Source organism: Sturnira hondurensis, unplaced genomic scaffold (assembly GCF_014824575.4).
Source record: "Sturnira hondurensis isolate 20B ecotype Veracruz unplaced genomic scaffold, ASM1482457v3 Scaffold0009812, whole genome shotgun sequence".
Classification (NCBI taxonomy): domain Eukaryota; kingdom Metazoa; phylum Chordata; class Mammalia; order Chiroptera; family Phyllostomidae; genus Sturnira; species Sturnira hondurensis.
The window spans coordinates 397925-415707 of NW_028082443.1; the positions used below are offsets into that span (position 1 = coordinate 397925).

General features: G+C 57.5%; 1 protein-coding gene across 1 annotated transcript in view; it reads right to left on the reverse strand.

Annotated features, from left to right (window-relative positions):
- The window catches only part of MICAL3 (microtubule associated monooxygenase, calponin and LIM domain containing 3), a 131753-nt gene that overhangs the window by 65251 nt on the left and 48719 nt on the right, over positions 1-17783 (reverse strand). Inside the window, exons 2-16 of the mRNA XM_037058076.1 lie at positions 16552-16885; positions 14882-15089; positions 13137-13253; positions 12705-12806; positions 12097-12252; positions 11206-11306; positions 9226-9483; positions 8825-8940; positions 7407-7533; positions 5925-6021; positions 4892-5039; positions 2710-2906; positions 1296-1408; positions 1146-1208; positions 661-834 (exon numbers count right to left, since the gene is read on the reverse strand). Of these exons, the coding sequence (XP_036913971.1) occupies positions 661-834; positions 1146-1208; positions 1296-1408; positions 2710-2906; positions 4892-5039; positions 5925-6021; positions 7407-7533; positions 8825-8940; positions 9226-9483; positions 11206-11306; positions 12097-12252; positions 12705-12806; positions 13137-13253; positions 14882-15089; positions 16552-16815 (2241 nt within the window). The 5' untranslated portion in view covers positions 16816-16885. The remainder of the gene's footprint in view (positions 1-660; positions 835-1145; positions 1209-1295; positions 1409-2709; positions 2907-4891; positions 5040-5924; positions 6022-7406; positions 7534-8824; positions 8941-9225; positions 9484-11205; positions 11307-12096; positions 12253-12704; positions 12807-13136; positions 13254-14881; positions 15090-16551; positions 16886-17783) is intronic.

The window sequence follows — 17783 nt, forward strand, 5'->3', positions numbered from 1 at the left end:
GCCCTACCCCTTCCCAGTGGCTTTCAGACCAGGGAGAGCAGAGACAAGGCCTTGCACAGACACCCTTCGAGGCTCTGCCTGGCTTGCACAGGTGGGACTCAGGACACCAGCTGGTGTCCACGAGGAACTGCACAAGGTTCCTTGTCGCAACCTGGTTCAGGGGTGCCCAGGAGAGTCGCCCGAGGCACGCAGAGCCGCTTCCTAACCAGGACATCTGTCACCACTGTGCTGTGTCCAGAGAATGAGGAACCAGTGTGCAGGCTCCAGAGGAGGAGCCGGCAGGCTTGGCACACAGCACAGGTACCACCAAAGTCCTCAGAGAAGCAGCCCAGAACGTGCAGGTGCGACGGCCTGGCTGTGAGAACCGGCGTGCACTGAGGACAGACCGGGGGAAAGGGAAACTGAGCAGGGACGGGACTTGGTACAAACTTCTTTTACAACATGAATGTGAACACAGAAGCATACATGTAAAACCCCTCTGCTGACTGCCCCCCGATGCCACAGACCGCAGGGGAGCACGAGGCCCCAGGAACTCGGAGGGCTCATCGGCCATGCCCGGACAGGGACAACCAGAGACCGGGCTCAGCCATGAGCCCCCACCTCCTCCAACTGAGAAGAGGCCCCTTCTGGTGGGGATGGCCAGGGGCGAGAAGGGCTTACCTGTCTCCTCAGGCCACTGGACTGGGCCGGTGCGTTCTCTTCAAACTTGGCCAGCAGCTGGGTTGCCATGTACTTGACTTTGTTCTGGTTGCCGAGGGCAACATCAGTCCTGCGGTCGGTCAGAGTGCTCCCCGGAGCCGGCCGCCCTCCTCTGCAGCCCCGGAGCACTTCCTCCTGATCACCAGGGACAACAAACGGCCTCCTTGAGAGGAGTCCCACACGCCCCTCCCTGGGAGCACGTGGTGAGCGTGTTTCCAAGCTCTCGTCTCAGACGGCGTGGGCGAGGGTCCCTGACTGCTGCTGGTGCTGTCACCACCCGGGACTGCGGGCTTGTGTGTGTCACTAAAACATGGGACAGAGGCAAAGCCCACAGAAAAGCACTTGCCCACAAGCGGCCCGATAAAGGGGGGCATGGAAAGGTCTAGCAACACCTGTTTGAAAACTAAGGACAAAAAGGGAGATTCAATGTGATCGTCCCAACACACCTCTTCGGACTGACTGGTCTTCCTCCTTTTCCCAGCACCGTCCAAGTCCTTCTCCTTCTTATCCTGCAGCAGGAAGGAACCAGACTGCATTGTTCTCAACGCCACACCTCGCCGCTGGGCTCGCAGCTGATCCACGCTGCGGCCACTCACCTTGGGGGACCGCTTCCGGGAGATGGTCTGGCCAAGCTTGCTCAGGAAGGAGATGGGGGACTTCGTGCTGGCTACCAGCACCGCCTTCTCCTCAGCATTCAGGGCCGCCGCATCTGTGGACAAGGGGCAGCGGTCAAGGACAGTGCTACAGGGGCCCCGAAGGACTGGCCAGGCTGCCCCGGGAACTCTCGGGATCCCCAGAGGTTCTGAAGGGTCAATAGGAAATCGCACAGAGAGAACGCACTCGGGTCTAGACACCGAGTCTCTCCCTCCATCAACACAAACAACAGCCACTCCTTCCCCTCCACCTGCATCACAGGAGTCAGAAGTTGGCTGTGACTGGTCATCTGAGCAGAGAGCTGGAGCCAAAAGCCTCAAGGCAGAGAGGGGGACAGAGGGCCACGGGGTCTGGGGCGCCAAGCCCACATACCCACTGCACACTGAGGGGCTCCCTAACCGGTGGACTGATGTCCGAGCCTTGGATTTCTGCTGTGGAAACTGCTTCTTGTCAGAAAAAGCCAGACATTTATGAGGCCACATGAACTGGAAAACCCCGGAGCATCACCAACTACAAATTCCAACGTCTTATTAGTGACAATACTGATTTTTTAAATACTTGAAACTAATAATACAATGAACATTTATTAAGTACTTCCATTTGAGAAGCATTCTTAGCATATCACAATCTAATTACAGAAAAACTCCGTTTTACAGATGGGGAAACTGAGGCACAAGAAAATGGAGTAACTGGCCTAAAGTTGGACAGGAGTTAGGACTGGGGTGCAAACCCAGCCTGGGGACCGTGGGCGACAGACCCTCTTAAGCACCACACTCTGCTCACTCCGCAGACAACAGATGGTGACAGAAACTCTCGGGGCGGCAGGTGGACAGACGGAACTCTCGCTGGAGATGTTTGGAAAGCAGGAAAATGGAGGGGAAGCCAGAGGAGGGACAGTGACGGAAAGAAGAGTGGGAGCCTGTCTGGGGCAGGGCCCCAGGTGCTGAGGATGAGAAAGAGTCCAGGAAGGGAGGTCGTCCCTCGGTGCGGACCGCCGCAGCCAGCCACGCGCAGTGAGACACAGGAGGAGAGGCGCATGTGGAGACGTGGGGCCTCGTGATGGCGGACATCTGTCTGGCAGAGCAGTGAGGGCTGCCGGGGTGACAAAGGTCGGGCAGGAGGGGAACAGCCCACAAGCGTAGACCACCTGTTTCAGAAAGGCTGGTTCTGGGAGAAAGGGAGAAGGTGGTGGGGTCCGGGAACCCTCCGGCCGAGAGGGCCGTTGGTATTCACACCCTTGGCACGAGAGGCCTGGGTGAGGATGGCAGCAGGCCTGGGAGTCAGCGCCGGCCTGCTTTTGGGAGCACCGAGGAGGACACGAGGGCCCCCCCACCGACCTGAGCCCCAGGTCCTCACCGTGGGAGGACAGCGAGTCCCGGAACATCTCGTAGAACTGGGTCAGGTACATGACCATGGACAGCTGGTCGGGCTCGCCCACCGAGGCCATCTCCCTGCCGGTCATGATGGGGCAGATGCCCAGCTCCTTCTCGGCAAGGTCGAAGGCCAGCTGGTTGTTCTTCTCCACATTTTGCTCTTCCAGAGAATCAAAGTCTCTGAGAAACGGTGTAGGGAAAACATGTCAAGACCGGGAGCTTATCTCCTCACCAAAAACAGTGTTAGGAAGTCACCACCATTGTTTGGTGGCTCAGCTAAAATCCTGTAGGTAGGGATCCCTTGAAATCTGAGGGCAAATCACGCTTGAGAAGAAAAATGAATGAATCTACCCATGAAGGAAAAAAGAGGAGGGGGAAGTTGAAAAACTACCATCATTTTCTTTCTTCTTCTTCTTTTTTTTTTTAGGTCAGAGTATTTTATTATTTTTGGAAGTTTAGATTGTTTTTTCTCACTTTCCCAATTACATAAATTTCTTACTAAATCACAGGCTTAAGAACGGGGCCTTTCAATATGTGTTTTCTCGAATCTCGTGTGTGCTCTGCATCGACTAACCCTAATGCTCCACGAAGATAGAAACCCCGGTTGGACCTGACTGCTTCAGAAGGCAGCGTCTCCCTGGGGCCCCTGACCAGCTCCCGATGCCCCAAATCCACTCTGATAAACCTCACTCAGCCTCCTCCTTGAAGGGGAATTCCAAAACTTTCCTCAAAGATTTTTCCATTGCTAAATTTCCTGAATTTCCCCAAGTACTTAGAGTAAGTGTCTCCCGCTGGGTTTTGAGACCATGCTCTCCAATCGAAGAAGACCGAGAATCTCCTCCAGCGACCGAGTGAAGGGGGCAGGCCTCGCACTGCCCACCCGCCAACCCACAGCAGGTTTGCAAGTTCGGAAACCCCTTTTCCCTGTGGATTGAGCCTGCTGACTGACACGCTCACCCCGAGTGGGGTCCCTGTGGCCTGAACCCAGCCAGTTCCCTCCTCACAGTGCCGCCCTCTGGGACAGGCACACAGCCCAGGCCTCCAGTCGACAGCCGGCTGCCAGTCACCCCAACAGGAGCGGGTCCCTCCCCCACACCTCCCGCCCCACACGCTGGGCTCTCTCCAGTCACTGCCACCCCATCCCTCTTTCCTGCCGCCCCCTCGAAAGGGCTTTGCTTCATTCACCTGGCTCTCCCTCTCCTGCACCAGCACGTACCAGACTTTTCCACACCCGCCCTGTCCCCCTCTCGGAGGGGCGAGCCCTGTGGTACCTCTGCATGAGCTGCGGTGCAGGAAGAAAGGGCCGCTCACCTTTTCCTGCACCAGCCGGAAACCCAGCTCCCATGCTGCCCACCCACCGCAAGGCTGCCCTGCAGCTCCTGCCTTGCGCGCTTGCAGCCCAGCACAGACAGGAACTGTGGCCTTTCGGGTTTCTTAAGCGAGCGCTAAAACAAAACAAACACAAAAAACTGGGCCCTAAGTGGACCTAATGATAAAAGAACAGGCAGCCCAAATGACTCTACACACTCTGCTTCTGCTCCAAACACGCCTGTGTCTGGCACCCAGGGCGAACGCCCTCGGGGAGCCTGCTGTGTGCAAGCCGTCCACTCGACCTGGGTCAGCCTACCGCACCGATTCGGCACGGAGGCCCCCAGGAGAGCGGCCGCTGGTGGTGACCACGGTGCCCCAAGGGTCGCAGGGCTGGGCGGGCATCTGCAGGTATGTGGGCCGTGATGCGAGAGAACACCACCCTGCGCGGGGAACACACTCGCCACGAGCCAGCTCCACACCCCAGCCAGTCTCCCTATTCACGATCAGTAGCAGGGGAGAGACGGGCGGCGGGAGCAGAGGTCAGCCTGCGGTCACCACACAGAGGTTCCCTCTGTGTGAAGTTAACACTCCCAGGTGGGTGTTAAAATCAGTTTTTGACCATCTGAGTGCTGTGATTTTAAAAACTCAGAGAATCATTTCCATACTGAGCTACGTAATGCTTGACATTCAGAGTTTTAAATAGAATCAAATCAAAATTAATCGCTGCTTTCTAGAGTAAGTGTCTTACTTTGGATTCCATTCTCGGAAAAAAGTGCAAATTTGGTGACTTGATAGCAGGGTGCTCCGAGACCTTGGGGACGTAAAATGGAACAGGAAGTTCAGCCACAACTCACATGAGATCAGGGCGGTACCGATGGAGAAGGGCGCACAGGGCCAGGCCACTCTTCCAAGACAGGGTGAGATCTGTCACGCAGACCCCTGCGTAGCCCTCCGTCTGCCTTTGGCACCAGCTCAGCAGTTTGTTTGAACGAGGTACAGACTCTAAAAGAACAAAAAAGGCCATCGATAGAAGTGTGGCCACCTGGCAGCCCCCCTGCAGCATGCGCAACCAGTCTGGAAAGTCACCCGTGGCAGGAACAGCACCGCGTCCGGCACGGAGACCAACGAGCCTGGGGACCAGCGTGAGCGGCAGGTGTCTGTCACCCCACTACAACTACCTGGCACCAGGGCTCAGAGCCACCAGTCACCTGCTCGCGACCACTCCTTCCACACACGGCAAAGCCGGGCTGGGACCCAGAGGTGCCCCCGTGGCCCACCCTCCTCATCGTGCTCCGTGGTCCCACTTCGTTCCCCGCTCCACACCAGTCCTGGGGGAGGCCTTGCGGCTATCAGCGTGGCTCCGGGAGGGGTGCTTGCCTCCTCCAGCCCATCCTGCATGTAGGGCGTCTCCGCATCCCTCCTCTTTAAAGTTTCATGGGCCCTCCCTACACACAAAGTACGCATCGGCCTTCTCTCTGTCCCCGTGTGCTGGCAACGTGGCCATACTCAGCGAACGTGCTCCCCTGGTCCTCAGCTGGCATGTACGCCCATACACCCTCCTCGTCCTTCTCCTCAGAAGTACCCCCATCTGGTTTCTGTTTGGATCCTCCCAATACCTTCTTAGACCGAGGTCTCCCCATCTCCGCGTGGCTGATGTGCTGGCCGGGAGCCAACGTATGCACCGGTGGGCCATGAGCCGCATCCCCGCACATAGCCAGCTGCACCGCCCCTCCCCAGTCAGGACACTGAAAAAGCCCCCAGAAACTTCCAGAAGTGCCCTGAGGGGCAGAACCAGCGCCATACACAGCCCCGTGTGTGGGAGCTGACCACGCGGTCACAGACGGCTCCGGACAGTCCCCACCCTGTGAGGCCGGGGCTGGAACTCACCACGGCGAGCCAGCTTGGGGGTGGCCCTGGGCTGCGCCAGACCCTCCAGCTCCAGGTGGATGTCTCTTGCGTCCCCAGAGTCATACAAATGGCGCACCTGGCAGAAAGGTAAAATGCTGTGAGGAAGGAAGCTAAGTCCCAGTAACAAATGCCCCCCAGCGCAGAGAATGGCAGATGGAGGCTGGGGGGGGGGGCAGGTGGGGCAAAGTGCACACGCATCAGGAGGACCTCTGAGCCCTTCTGGGAACATGCGGGGCGCAGACAACACGCACTCATCGGGAAACTGCGCCGCAGACTCGGTGCCTGGCCACCGGTCCCTCTGACAGTCCCTGCCGGGCCCCTGCTGTTGCTGCTGCTTAGCTTGGTCTTCCATTCACAGCACACATAGTCAAGCTTGGCGCATTTTTGCAGGTGAACATTCCCAAGCACTACTGGGCCCGACCCGGCAGATCAGCCTCGTGTCAGCGCCCTTTCCCCACGGTGACCACCACCGAGACTTCTGACCCCAAGGACCAGTCTTCCTGCTTCTGGACTCTATGTGAACGAGGTCACACAGCACCCACTTGGGTGTGGGTTCTTTTGTTCTCTGTTGGTGCCTCCGAGGGGCATCCACTTTGCACGTAGTGGGGGTTCAGTCTTCTCAGGGCTGCACGCACACAGCCATGGGGCAGGCTGCAGGGCTTTCCTCACAGTCCTGCGGGGGGACACGCGTGACAAAGGAAGCTTCCCCAACGGTGTGTCTCTGGTGCCCACACGTGGTCATCTGGTCGGCGGCTGGACCCCGTGCACCTTCCACAGCAGGTCCCACTGACTTGTGACTCGCCACCCACAGACACAGGCCTGACGGTGACGACTTCAGGTAGAAAGTGAATATGAAACTCCACAAGAACACAGGCAAATAAGCTGAATGGCTACTTTCCAAAACCTGGTGGGCTCTTTGGGATGGCTTTTATCTATAAGATGTCACTTTTAGAGGAGCTGTGAGGCTGTGACGTTTTGAGAAGTAACTCAGTACAGAAAAGTGGCCGGCAATCTTTTACCGGTGGAGAGTGGCTGATCTCCACGTTCTCCCCCGTGGACAGCCTCCGCTGCTCCCCAGTGACCCCTCTGGGAGGGGCAGGGACTGTTCCCTTGTTTTACGGAGGAAGACCCCAAGGGTCAGAGAACGAGAAGTGACCTGCCCGAGTGACAGAGCCTGGAAGTAACTGCCCGTGGAAGTCATATGTGCTGACTGGTGAGTGACAGATGACCTCCCAAACACACGGTCTGAGTTTAGAGGCGTGGGCCTGGGGCCTGGGTCACAGCTTCTGTCGTATGCAGCCTCCAGGCAGGTCATCCAACTGCCCTTGGCCTGAGCCGCTCAGTCTGCCGATGGGGTCGGCCCTCCCCTCCCACCAACTCAGACACAAGGCTGCCTGTGTCCATTCAAGGGAAGCACTGTCACCAGATCCACAGAGGCCCCACGGGCAGAGAGGCGCTCACCTGGCTCGGCTGCAGGAAGCTGACGTTGATGTTGGGGTACCTGGTGACAGGGTCAATGCTGTACTGGCTGAAGTTCTTGCTCACATTCTCAGGGGTGGTCTGAGGCAGCAGGCGGTAGATGCTCTCCCTGCAACAACACGGCACCTGCTCAGGCGCCCCCCCCCCCATCATGACGTCGCCCTCCCCTGGGAGGCCACTTCTGCGTGTCGACGGTCCCCAAATGATTGGGAGGATGAGGCAAACCGTCCCTCTTGACCGGTTTCCTCCAACCCACCCTTGACTCTTGCTTCCCAGTCCCACCAGGTCAGTGACCCCAGGGGCCTGGCAGGGCCAATGAGAACCGGGGGTGCCCTGCTGGAGGCAGAGACCCTGCCTGGCTCCGGCAGAAAAGGCAGGTCCGTTCACCATCTCGTTTCTAGTACGTCAGTATTTAACATTTCAGAGAAGCACAAATGAATAAAGAATGTGCCACCGAGCCACCCCCAGCGCCCCAAGTGGCTGACTTCAAAGGCTGTCTCGCACAGCAAACCCCACCTCTCTCGTTTCCCAGGGTAGGGCTTTGCTCGTTAGCACCCACTCTGCGGCGACTCTCACCTCACCTGCAGTGATCTGCTTCCAAACATCTGGACTTTTGAAAATTTGAGAAACACAGACAAGCAGTTTGGTATTTTCCTTTCACTTCAAAGTCACTTTTAATTTCTTCTCTTACTTTATTGTCTCCCGTACTTCACTAACTTCATTGCTTTAAGTCTCTCCAGTTTAGGGATGTGAGGACTTATGTACTATTCTTACGTATTTGTTCCTGTGACTGTCGCAAAGGACACAAGGACCACCCTTTGATGGTGCACAAAGATTCAGATATCAGGAGCAACAAATTCTATTTGGTAAGAGACAAGCATGTGGAGTAGGTAGTCTTTAAGTTTCTGTCCCTTCCTCTCTATATGTGAAAATATCTTTCATCAAGAAAGGGAAAAGCACAGGAGGGGAGACTGGGCTCCGCCTGACCATGTCCCTCTGCACAGCGGCCCCGCTATTCCCCTTACCTCTCGGCCAGCACTNAGTCACTTTTAATTTCTTCTCGTACTTTACTGTCTCCCGTACCGCACTAACTTCATTGCTTTAAGTCTCTCCAGTTTAGGGATGTGAGGACTTACGTACTATTCTTATGTATTTGTTCCTGTGACTGTCGCAAAGGACACAGGGACCACCCTTTGATGGTGCACAAAGATTCAGATATCAGGAGCAACAAATTCTATTTGGTAAGAGACAAGCATGTGGAGTAGGTAGTCTTTAAGTTTCTGTCCCTTCCTCTCTATATGTGAAAATATCTTTCATCAAGAAAGGGAAAAGCACAGGAGGGGAGACTGGGCTCCGCCTGACCATGTCCCTCTGCACAGCGGCCCCGCTATTCCCCTTACCTCTCGGCCAGCACTTCCAGGGGACTGGCTCCCAGAGACCAACTTCGCACCATCCAGGCAGAGTCCATGGCGGCCAGAAAGCCCCGGGCGATGCCGGTTCCCATCGGCCAAAATGGCTGTCCCAGAAGAGAAAACAGAGAGCAAAGATAAACCACCTTTCACAAGACAGAAGCCGAACAAGGGCTCCGAGACGGAGTCTGCAGTGGAAAGCAGCCCGTGACAACCCGGCGGAGGGCCCGGCAGGAGCGCTGCAGCCTCTCCGTCATTCTCGGCCCTTGGGCTGTCTGGCGGGGCTTCCTGACACGTCCAACAGGCGTCACCATGTGCTGCTGACGCTCACTCCTCCCAGGGGTCCCTAGACGGTGTCCCAGGCTGTCCCAGGCTGCCCCCTGCCCACTCACCTCGAGGAGGCTGTCCCCAACCAGGGCCACGAGGAGCTGGTGCCCGTGCAGCTCCCTCACCAGGGCGGCATTCTCAGAGGCGTACATGCAGGTGAAGTCGAACATGGCCACGTCGGGCTGCCCGTAGTGGTTGATGGCAAAGTCCAGGGATGGCAGCTGCTGCTGGGTGGAGAAGTCGGCGGCCTCCCGGGCGTAGTTCAGCAGAGCCTCCTGGTCCACGTTGTCCCGGGACAGCAGCAGCTCTGTGTCGGCGTAGTCCTAGCCCCCGAGAGGGAAGAGGCTGTCTGGAGATGCTGGGTACAGTCTACCTGGCTTGAGCCACAGTGCACACACCACAGACAAGCAAGTTTCTTCCCGCCTTTCCCCCACAGCGATGCATGTTCCCACAAGTCTTTTTTCACAAAATACAAAGAAGAGTGGTGAGCATTTCTGAAAGAACACAGGCCTTGCTGCTAAAACCACAGTCCTGGCTTTTCCATCTACTTAGAGCACGTCGCTGCTTCTTTGACCCTGCCCTGTCCACCCCATGGGGTCACGCTGAGCACTGGACGAAGTGATCTACGTGACGGTGCCTGGCTAGCTGCTTGTCATCGTCACCAGTCACCACCTTCTGGGTAGCAAACAGCTTTGGGCAACTGGGACCATGTGTGACGCTCAGCCCAACTCAACAAACCCAAAGGCAGAACCCGAAGCTCCTGCCAAAAAGCGTGGAGGTGGGGGTGACAGACGCCCGGGGGATGGGGAAGGAAGACGTTCAAGACAGAACAGGAGCTTAAAATATACGACCATACTGAAGGGCTCCCCAGAACCCCAGCAACCCAGAAGAACAATGATGAGCCAAAGGGCATTCCACACAAAGGCCCAAGAAGCTCCTTTCCTGCCCAGGGGGCCGCACACTGAGCCGGGCTGCGCTCCTGGGGCATGGCCTGGAAGCAGGGTGCTCCCACTGAGTGAGCGGTTGAGTGGATCTAGGTTTAGCCACACACGTGGCCCCTGCCCTCTACACATACAGAGGAAAAGGGGAGGATGTCAGGCCCGGGCGCTGCAGACAGTTGCTCCACAGTGGCAGCCAGCAGCAACGGGCTCACCGCTCTGCCTCAGAGGCGACCCACCAGACCCACCTGGCCATGCTCTCGGCAGAGCTGTGGGCTCACACCTGCTCAGTCCATCTTCCCTCCCAGACATGGGACTGTGGGCACCAGGTGGCACCAGGTGGCACCAGGTGATGGCGGAAGACGCTGGGATCACCCCACAGACAGGGGACCCCTGGGAGCAACTCTTGAGTCTGGGTGGGGCTGCTCAAGCCCAAACCCAGGGCCCCCTGTCTCCAGCTTACCGTGCAGGGACAGCAGTATGCACACTGAGACTCGACCACACTTAAGGAACCAGCTCCCGGGGGGTTTCTGACTTCTCGTGCAGACCATCCCCTGACTGCTGGGGTCCAATCACCCCCAACCCAGTCGGTGTCCCGGCCCCCAACGGCCGTTATCTACAGGAAAACCAGGGCCAGGTTCAGGCTCTGGGGACACCACCCCTGCTTCTTGCTCAAACTCCGTGCTCTTCAGCACCCCTCCCAAAAGGTGAGCCAACCAACAACTGGTCATATCTGCATTTCTCTAGAACCTCAAATCACATCACCTCAAAGTCAACTGACTATTTACTCCTACAGTGCTGGAGATGTGCGTTGGAATACTCCAACAGCAGGGATGGGGGTGGGCAGGGCTCTGTTGGCACGGCCTTGACTGTGGGCTGATCACTGTTGTAGCTCTGCAGGGGGGTCGTTGGATGGTCCTCACCACGTTTGTTTGTATTAGGAAATTTCCCCAGTACAAGCTCATTTTTTAAGTTTAACTAAAAAAACCGAGCACACGTTATCAGATGACAAGCTAGGGGCTGGCTCACTGTCACCCCCTCGCAAGAGACCTCCCCAGACAGTAATGCTCACACTCTTGACCTCTCTCTGGAAGAACCATCACTTACGTGCAGTATCACCCCTTTGTCCAGCAAGCTCTGCTTCTTGGCCGTCATAACGAAATAGTGGGTGTCGTCCTTGTAGTAGACGATGTTCTCCAAGTCAATGCCTGTGAGCAGGAGGCAGAGGTGTGGGGGAAGGGCGGGCAGGCGGGCAGGGAGGGGGACAATGACCAAGACAGCTCAGCAGAGTCTCACCTCCTGCCTGTTCCAGCCACAAAAAGAGGGTGGACTCAGTTTAGCCTGCACTGCTCTCTCGTCCTGACCCCCGAGTTGTCCCCCAGACAGCAGTCAATGGTGAGGGAAGGAAGGAGGTTTTCATCTAATGAGAGGGCTGGGTTAGTGACCAGGGGAAGCTGCTTTTACAGTTGTCAAGGCAACTGGGGGACGTCCCAGAATGGGGCGGACACCTGGATGCCTGGAAGCAGAGAGTGAACTACTGACTTTTAATTTCAATCAATTTAAAAAAAAACAGATGTCATGGAAAGAAATGATGTTCTAGAAAACAGAGTACAAGAACTGGAATTTGCTGTACATTATTGTTGCACCAAAACATCTCTGTTAATGTAACCCAAAGCAGTCACAGAACAATCTTGCTCCCACCTAACATGCAGTTCACCGCAAGGCTAAAGTGGGGGTCAGGAGCAGGTGGAGACACTCGGGGCCCCCACAAACCACAGGCTCTTGCATCCCACACCACCAGCAGGGCCGTGGCGGGGAGGGTGGGCCAGGGAGAGCGGGAGGCAGAACGAGCACGTAAAAACAGAGGCATGAGTGCAAACGCTGTCCAGAGGGGCCCAGGCCCTGGGACGCAGAGAAGAACATGAGAGTGCAGGAGTGAGGGGCGCTCGGGCCGCGGGTGACTCCCACAACCCCACTCTCTGAGGTACCCACACCCACCTGTGGCTTCCCGCAGCTCCTGGAAAAACTTCTGGTTGAATATAAAAGCCACACCACTGATCTCTTCCACTTTGGCTTCCGCCGTTGTGTTTCGGTTGATGAAGTTGGCTGTAATGGCGATGGCCAGTTTGCCACGGAACTCTTTCCGACGAAACCCTGGAGGGAGAGATACCTTCAGAGACGGGAGCAGCTGGCTTAGGAGGTGGGGACATGAGGGGCACTGCTGACGGCAGCAGGGACCATGGCAGGGAGGAACCCAGGGGAAGACTGCAGGGCAGCTCCTCTCCGCCGGAAAATCAGGGGTTTACTCACCAAAGAATGCAACAACCCGGAAAAGAGCACAAAGTCTCCCACCCACTAACAAAAAATTTGAAATCTGACCAACCAGAATATTACTTAACACCAGGAATGCCATTTAAAAGCAAAAGGGAAGCCACCTTGTTACTAAGCTGAGCGGTCATCCCACCGTGCTGCCCTGAGCAGTCATCCCGCGGTCCCCACGCAAGCTCTGAGCAGCGTGGGAGCTGGTGGCACAGCTCTCAGCCCAGGCTGCGGAGAAAGTCGCCCTCCCTCCGGTACCCACCAGGCTGCGCAGCACCGACCAGTACCTTCCAAGGTGTTCCTGCGGCCGTCCCCTCCGATGATCACTTCAAACTCATACTCTGACACGGGGTGGGTTTTCGGGTGCACCAGGGCCCGCCAGCCTATCCCTGTGGACCGAAGTCAGAGTGCAGGTCAGCGCCCAGGCCACTCCCACGTCTGCGACACCCCGCGACACCCAGCAGGCAGAGCCCACAGCAAACGCGTGGTCCAGAGGCAGGAGCCTCGCGGGAGTGTTCCCCTCCCTCAGTTTTCTGCAATGAGCATCAGTGCCTGCGTGTCGAAGGCCACCTCCCAGGCCTCCCCAAAGTTCCTCGGAAGATACAGGCTGCACAAACAGAGAGCCCCTTGCAGCCAGTTCTGAGAACAGCTTGCGAGTTGCTCCCGTTCTCTGTGCTGATCTTGTCTTGCCTCATCCCGCCTCCGCCACCCCTACTCACGCTCATTTTCCTGGTCCGCAGGAGGCTGCACAAGTCCTTGGAACTCCACATTGACATGGATTTCAATGCCCAGGATCAACGCAACTTTTAGAAGGATGAGCTGCAGCTGGCGGATACCTAAGGAGACAAAGGACGTGACTGCTGGTGGCCCCGCTCAGGCCCCACCTTCCCCCAACGCGGGGCTGATGCAGGTTTTCCATGGTTCTGGGACAGGAGTGTGTTCCAAGCCACGTCCCATAGGCTCTCTCTTTATTAAGGGATGGAAACCTGCTGGGAAGACGCACAAGCCCGCTCTTACCTCCTGGGTGAGACATTTAACTCGAGACTGTGGCCAACAGGAGACCCGCCTTTCCACTTTGCCCGGTTCAGTCAGAGCCTCAGTGACTCAGCAGAACCCGCAGCCCTTGGCTGCGACCACAGGTGGCAGACGCCGTGCACCCACTGCACGCTTTCCTTCTGGCCTGACCTGAAGGGGCGGCCCCACTTCCTGAGCCTCCAGTGCCCCTTCATCTCCTCACCTCCCGTCTCCACAGACACGACAAGGTGAGAAGCGAAAGGCCCGGAGCTCAACTGTCTCTCACTGTCTCCCCCGCCACCACATGGTCTACAGTTGCAGAAACTAAGGTTCGAAATGAATGAAAACCTTGCTCATTATCCCATGAGATTCGCTGATTTCACATCCAGCGAGGACCTGCCAGGTGCCGCACACACGGCTGCCCCAGAGGTGGGTACAGGCCGGACCCCTGGCACAGGATGCAGCCCTGTGGCTGAGCCTGCCGCACGTCGGCCGGCAGACCTGCCGGACGGGTGGCCGAGTCCTCGCCCGCAGCTACTGCCCCGGAGTCCATGCGAACCCTCCTCTAGACCCTCCAGCTGCCTCCCCAGTTCACACGACCAACCACTCCTGAGTCCCACACGCAGACTCACTCGAGCCAAAGCTGGCGCACATTTTATATTCACAGACAACTGGGGTCTGAGACGCTCCACGCGTCAGAGCCCCGCAGGGGGCCAGCAGCTTCCTCCACCAGGAAGATGCAACTGTGGCCATGCTAGCAAACTGGCACGGCCTTCACACAGCGAAGGGTTTGGGACGCATCGGGCGGAGCTCAGAGAGGTCCCTGACAGGCCGTCCCCGGAACCACCGGTGACGATCAGCACACAAGACCTCAACCTCTTGAGGCAGACACACGCTGTCCCAGAAACAAAACCACGTCTGCACTGACTTGTATTTACTTCAAAGCACCCCAGAAAGACAGGCCACGCTGAGCCTGGAGAGGGCAAGAGCCCAAGAGCCCCAGGGCTGCAGGCCTCACGAGAATCGGCTGGCCACATACCCAACAAGGTGTCTGCGGCTGCAGCTTCCCCAGGGCCGTGTGCCCACCTTGTTCTCACACCAGTGCAGCCTCTTCCATGTCACACTCCCAAAAGCCGGCTGAAACCACCGGAGTGCGGTGAAGGCCCACACTGGTCACCTACTGCCTGGCCCGGCTCCAGTGTCCATCCCACTGCTGCACATGCTGAAGGAGAGCCCGAGGCCTAACTCAGTGACCCTGGAGCTTAGCCCCCGTACCCCGGAGCCCTAGTCCTGCCTCCCAGTAGACGGGCTTCTGCACAGCAGATGCTGACGACACAGAGCAAACGAGGCAGCTGCGGACGTGTCACTCAGGGAACCCGCCTGGGTCTCCTGCAGAACACACTGGGGGGTGGGGTGGGGGCAGACCTGCAGGAGAACCGGTTTCACTTACTGATGTGGTCGATGGACCCAGCACAGAACTTGCCATAGAACTTCTTGGCACCCAAACCTCGCAGATCATGTATGGTGAAGGGCCAGAGGTGCAGGACATTGTTTCTGGAGAAGGCATCTCGCTTCTCAATCACGACCACCTTTGCTCCCAGCAAGGACAAGTCGATGGCCGTGCGGAGACCACATGGGCCAGCTCCAATGATGAGACACTGAAAAACAGGGCTGCTTCAGGCAAGGGTGACACCCCCTGAGAACAAGTCTCGTGACCTAGCAACCGCCATTCCTGAAAGCCCACCCCCCACAGGACTCTTCACTCCACCTCCCGTCCCACTGACCCTCGGGGCCCCGCAACGGCCACACACTGTGGCTGCTAAGAGGAGCGAAGGCGCTTGGCTGTCAGGGCTGGACACTAATTCAGCCCACGTTTGCCCTGCAGACCGGCTGCGTGTTTGGGGGGGGTCGTCATTCCAACAAGCACTTTGAAAACCGCATCTCATCTCCCAGCCGTTGGGAAGGTCTCTTGGTGAGGCAGATTGCTGTCCAAGGAGACAGGTGATTGAACATCACACACAGAGTCCCGATGGCTGTCCACTCCGGGGATTCCCAGGAGGCCACTGCCAGAGGCCCAAGTTTTCTGTGCTGACAATAGTCCTAAAAACCTGTCTTTAGACTAAAGTCCAAGAAAACGAACTTGAAAATCTGAATTTCAGAGCAGTACTCAGGGTGAGACCGGACACTTATCTAGTGTGTTCACACTGCATGTGCGGAAGAAAAAAAAAAGGCATGCGATGTTTTTGGCTTTGAACTCCTTTTATCCCTAATAAAACTCCGCAACTCCCTCCTACAAGCCACGCTCCTGAACTTCCTGAATTGTGCTGACGAATATCGAACCAACAACCAAACAAAAGGGTGGGTGTTAGGGTCCCCACAGGGGCAAATTAAAAGTCGGGAAAGAGCGCCGAGGACACGGTCGTGAAGTCACTTGCAACGTTCTTTCCCTGCCAGCCCTGGGGCCCCCGAAGGGGCGGGGCAGCAGGAGCCACTCCCCCTCGTTCACCTGCTCCCGGACCTCATTCCGGTGCCGAAACCACAGCCCCGCCCAGGCCCACCTTCTTCTTGAGAACACTGCTTCTGTACACTGTGCAGAAACTAAAAGAAACCACTGTGTTCACAAGGCCCCTGCTTAGGAAAACAGACCTTTGGGATAAGGATGAAAAGCGGCCAAAGGCCCCCAGTGGCAGACGCTATGTGTCCCTCCCTGGTTACTGAGCACAGGACCGTGACCTGGGCGGGGCAGCGTGCCCCTCGCCATGGGCTGTGCTCGTGGAGGATGCTGGCAAGGCCTGGCTGCTACTTTGCTCACTGATCTGCAGCCCCTAACAGTGTGAGACTCAAAGCAGAGGCTCAGCAAAATGAACAAGTTGCTGCTCTACTTAAATTGTTCTTAAACAGTTAAAACTCTGAATGCTCAATATGCGAACACATGAAACATGAATAAAGGGTAGCACGCAGAACAGTCAAATGGATGTTTCCTACAGGCAGAAGCCTGACCGCGCGCCCGTACCAGACCTCGGCTCAACTCGGCCCATTCTCGCCCCACAGCCTCTGCCGGTCCTTCCCCTGCTGGTCGCCCTCCTCAGGCTGGAGGCCCAGGCCCCGGCCCCACCGCACCTTGGTGTTGCTGCAGGCCCTGCCCTTCCTGTAGTCCTTGTGGCTGCCCCGCTTGTCCAGCTTCGCCCACAGGGCCTTGGCTTTCCAGTAGTGGAGCTTGGACTTGAGCCTGTGGTAGAAGGAGCGGTGGTCCTGGGGCTTCACCTCCAGGTGTTCACAGAGCTCCTGGAAGGCCTTCAGGGTGCCCTTGCAGGTGGCGGCCTGCACGAAGCGGTCAAAGAGGGCATGTGCCCGGTGTGCTGTCTCGCCCTTGCTCTCCTCCATGCCCCCCACGCTCAGGCCCCGGCGAGGGGGTGGGGGATGGTGTTGGTCCACCAGATGCTGTCAGAGTAACCTGGCCAAACCAAAGAAGAAGGAACAGTCAGCAAATCCAAATCTGTGTCTACAAACACGTCTGGGAGACCACCTTTTCCACGTGGAATTCCGCCGTGTCCACGTCCTTCACTGGGCAGGGCTGGGCCACACCCTCTGGCACAGCCTGCATAGAGGTGCAGGGAGGGCAGTGAGAGAGGCATGGGGTCTGGGGACACCAAGTCGCAGAGGGGGGTCCCCACCAAAGGTGGGGTCTTTCAGGCAGGGAAGACACGGGGACACGGCAGAGGAAGTAAAACAGGAGGGTCAGGGTCAAGGACAACCCCCAGGTTTCCAGGCCACCGAGGACATGGTGGCCCCAGGCCGGTGGGCTGGAACCATAAGGACTCATGGGTGAGGGTGGGAGTGGAGGTCCCTTTAGGACATCACGTCAGCGCTGCACTTGGGGACGGCTCACTGGGCAGGCAGCTGTGACAGAAGCCTGGGGACCCAGCCCTCGATCTGGGCATCCTTCACACACAGGCAGTTGCTGAGCTTAGGGTACCCAGTGAGACCACGCAAGGAAAGCCCTGGCAACAACAGTGCAGTCATGACTCTGGACCAGACCTGCGCCTCCCGGACAGAGGGGCCTGGCAGAGAAAGATGAAGCCCCTGCAGAGATTTGAGGTTCCATGAAGGCAGGTTTGAGGGGGACCAAAGGGCAGCATCGCAGTGTCTACAAAGCACAGACCAGAGGTGTCCGAGTGGCAGGGCGGGAAAGGCCCAGGAAAGCCCACTCCGCCTGCCGGTGCCCGGCAGGTGAGAGGACCGATGGCCATTCCCTGGGCCACAGACCCAGCTGAGCAGGGTGAGGCGCCCACACCTTCCACTCTCCAAACAGCCTCACACCTGCCTCCGGGCTGCAGGGGGTGAGGCGCCGG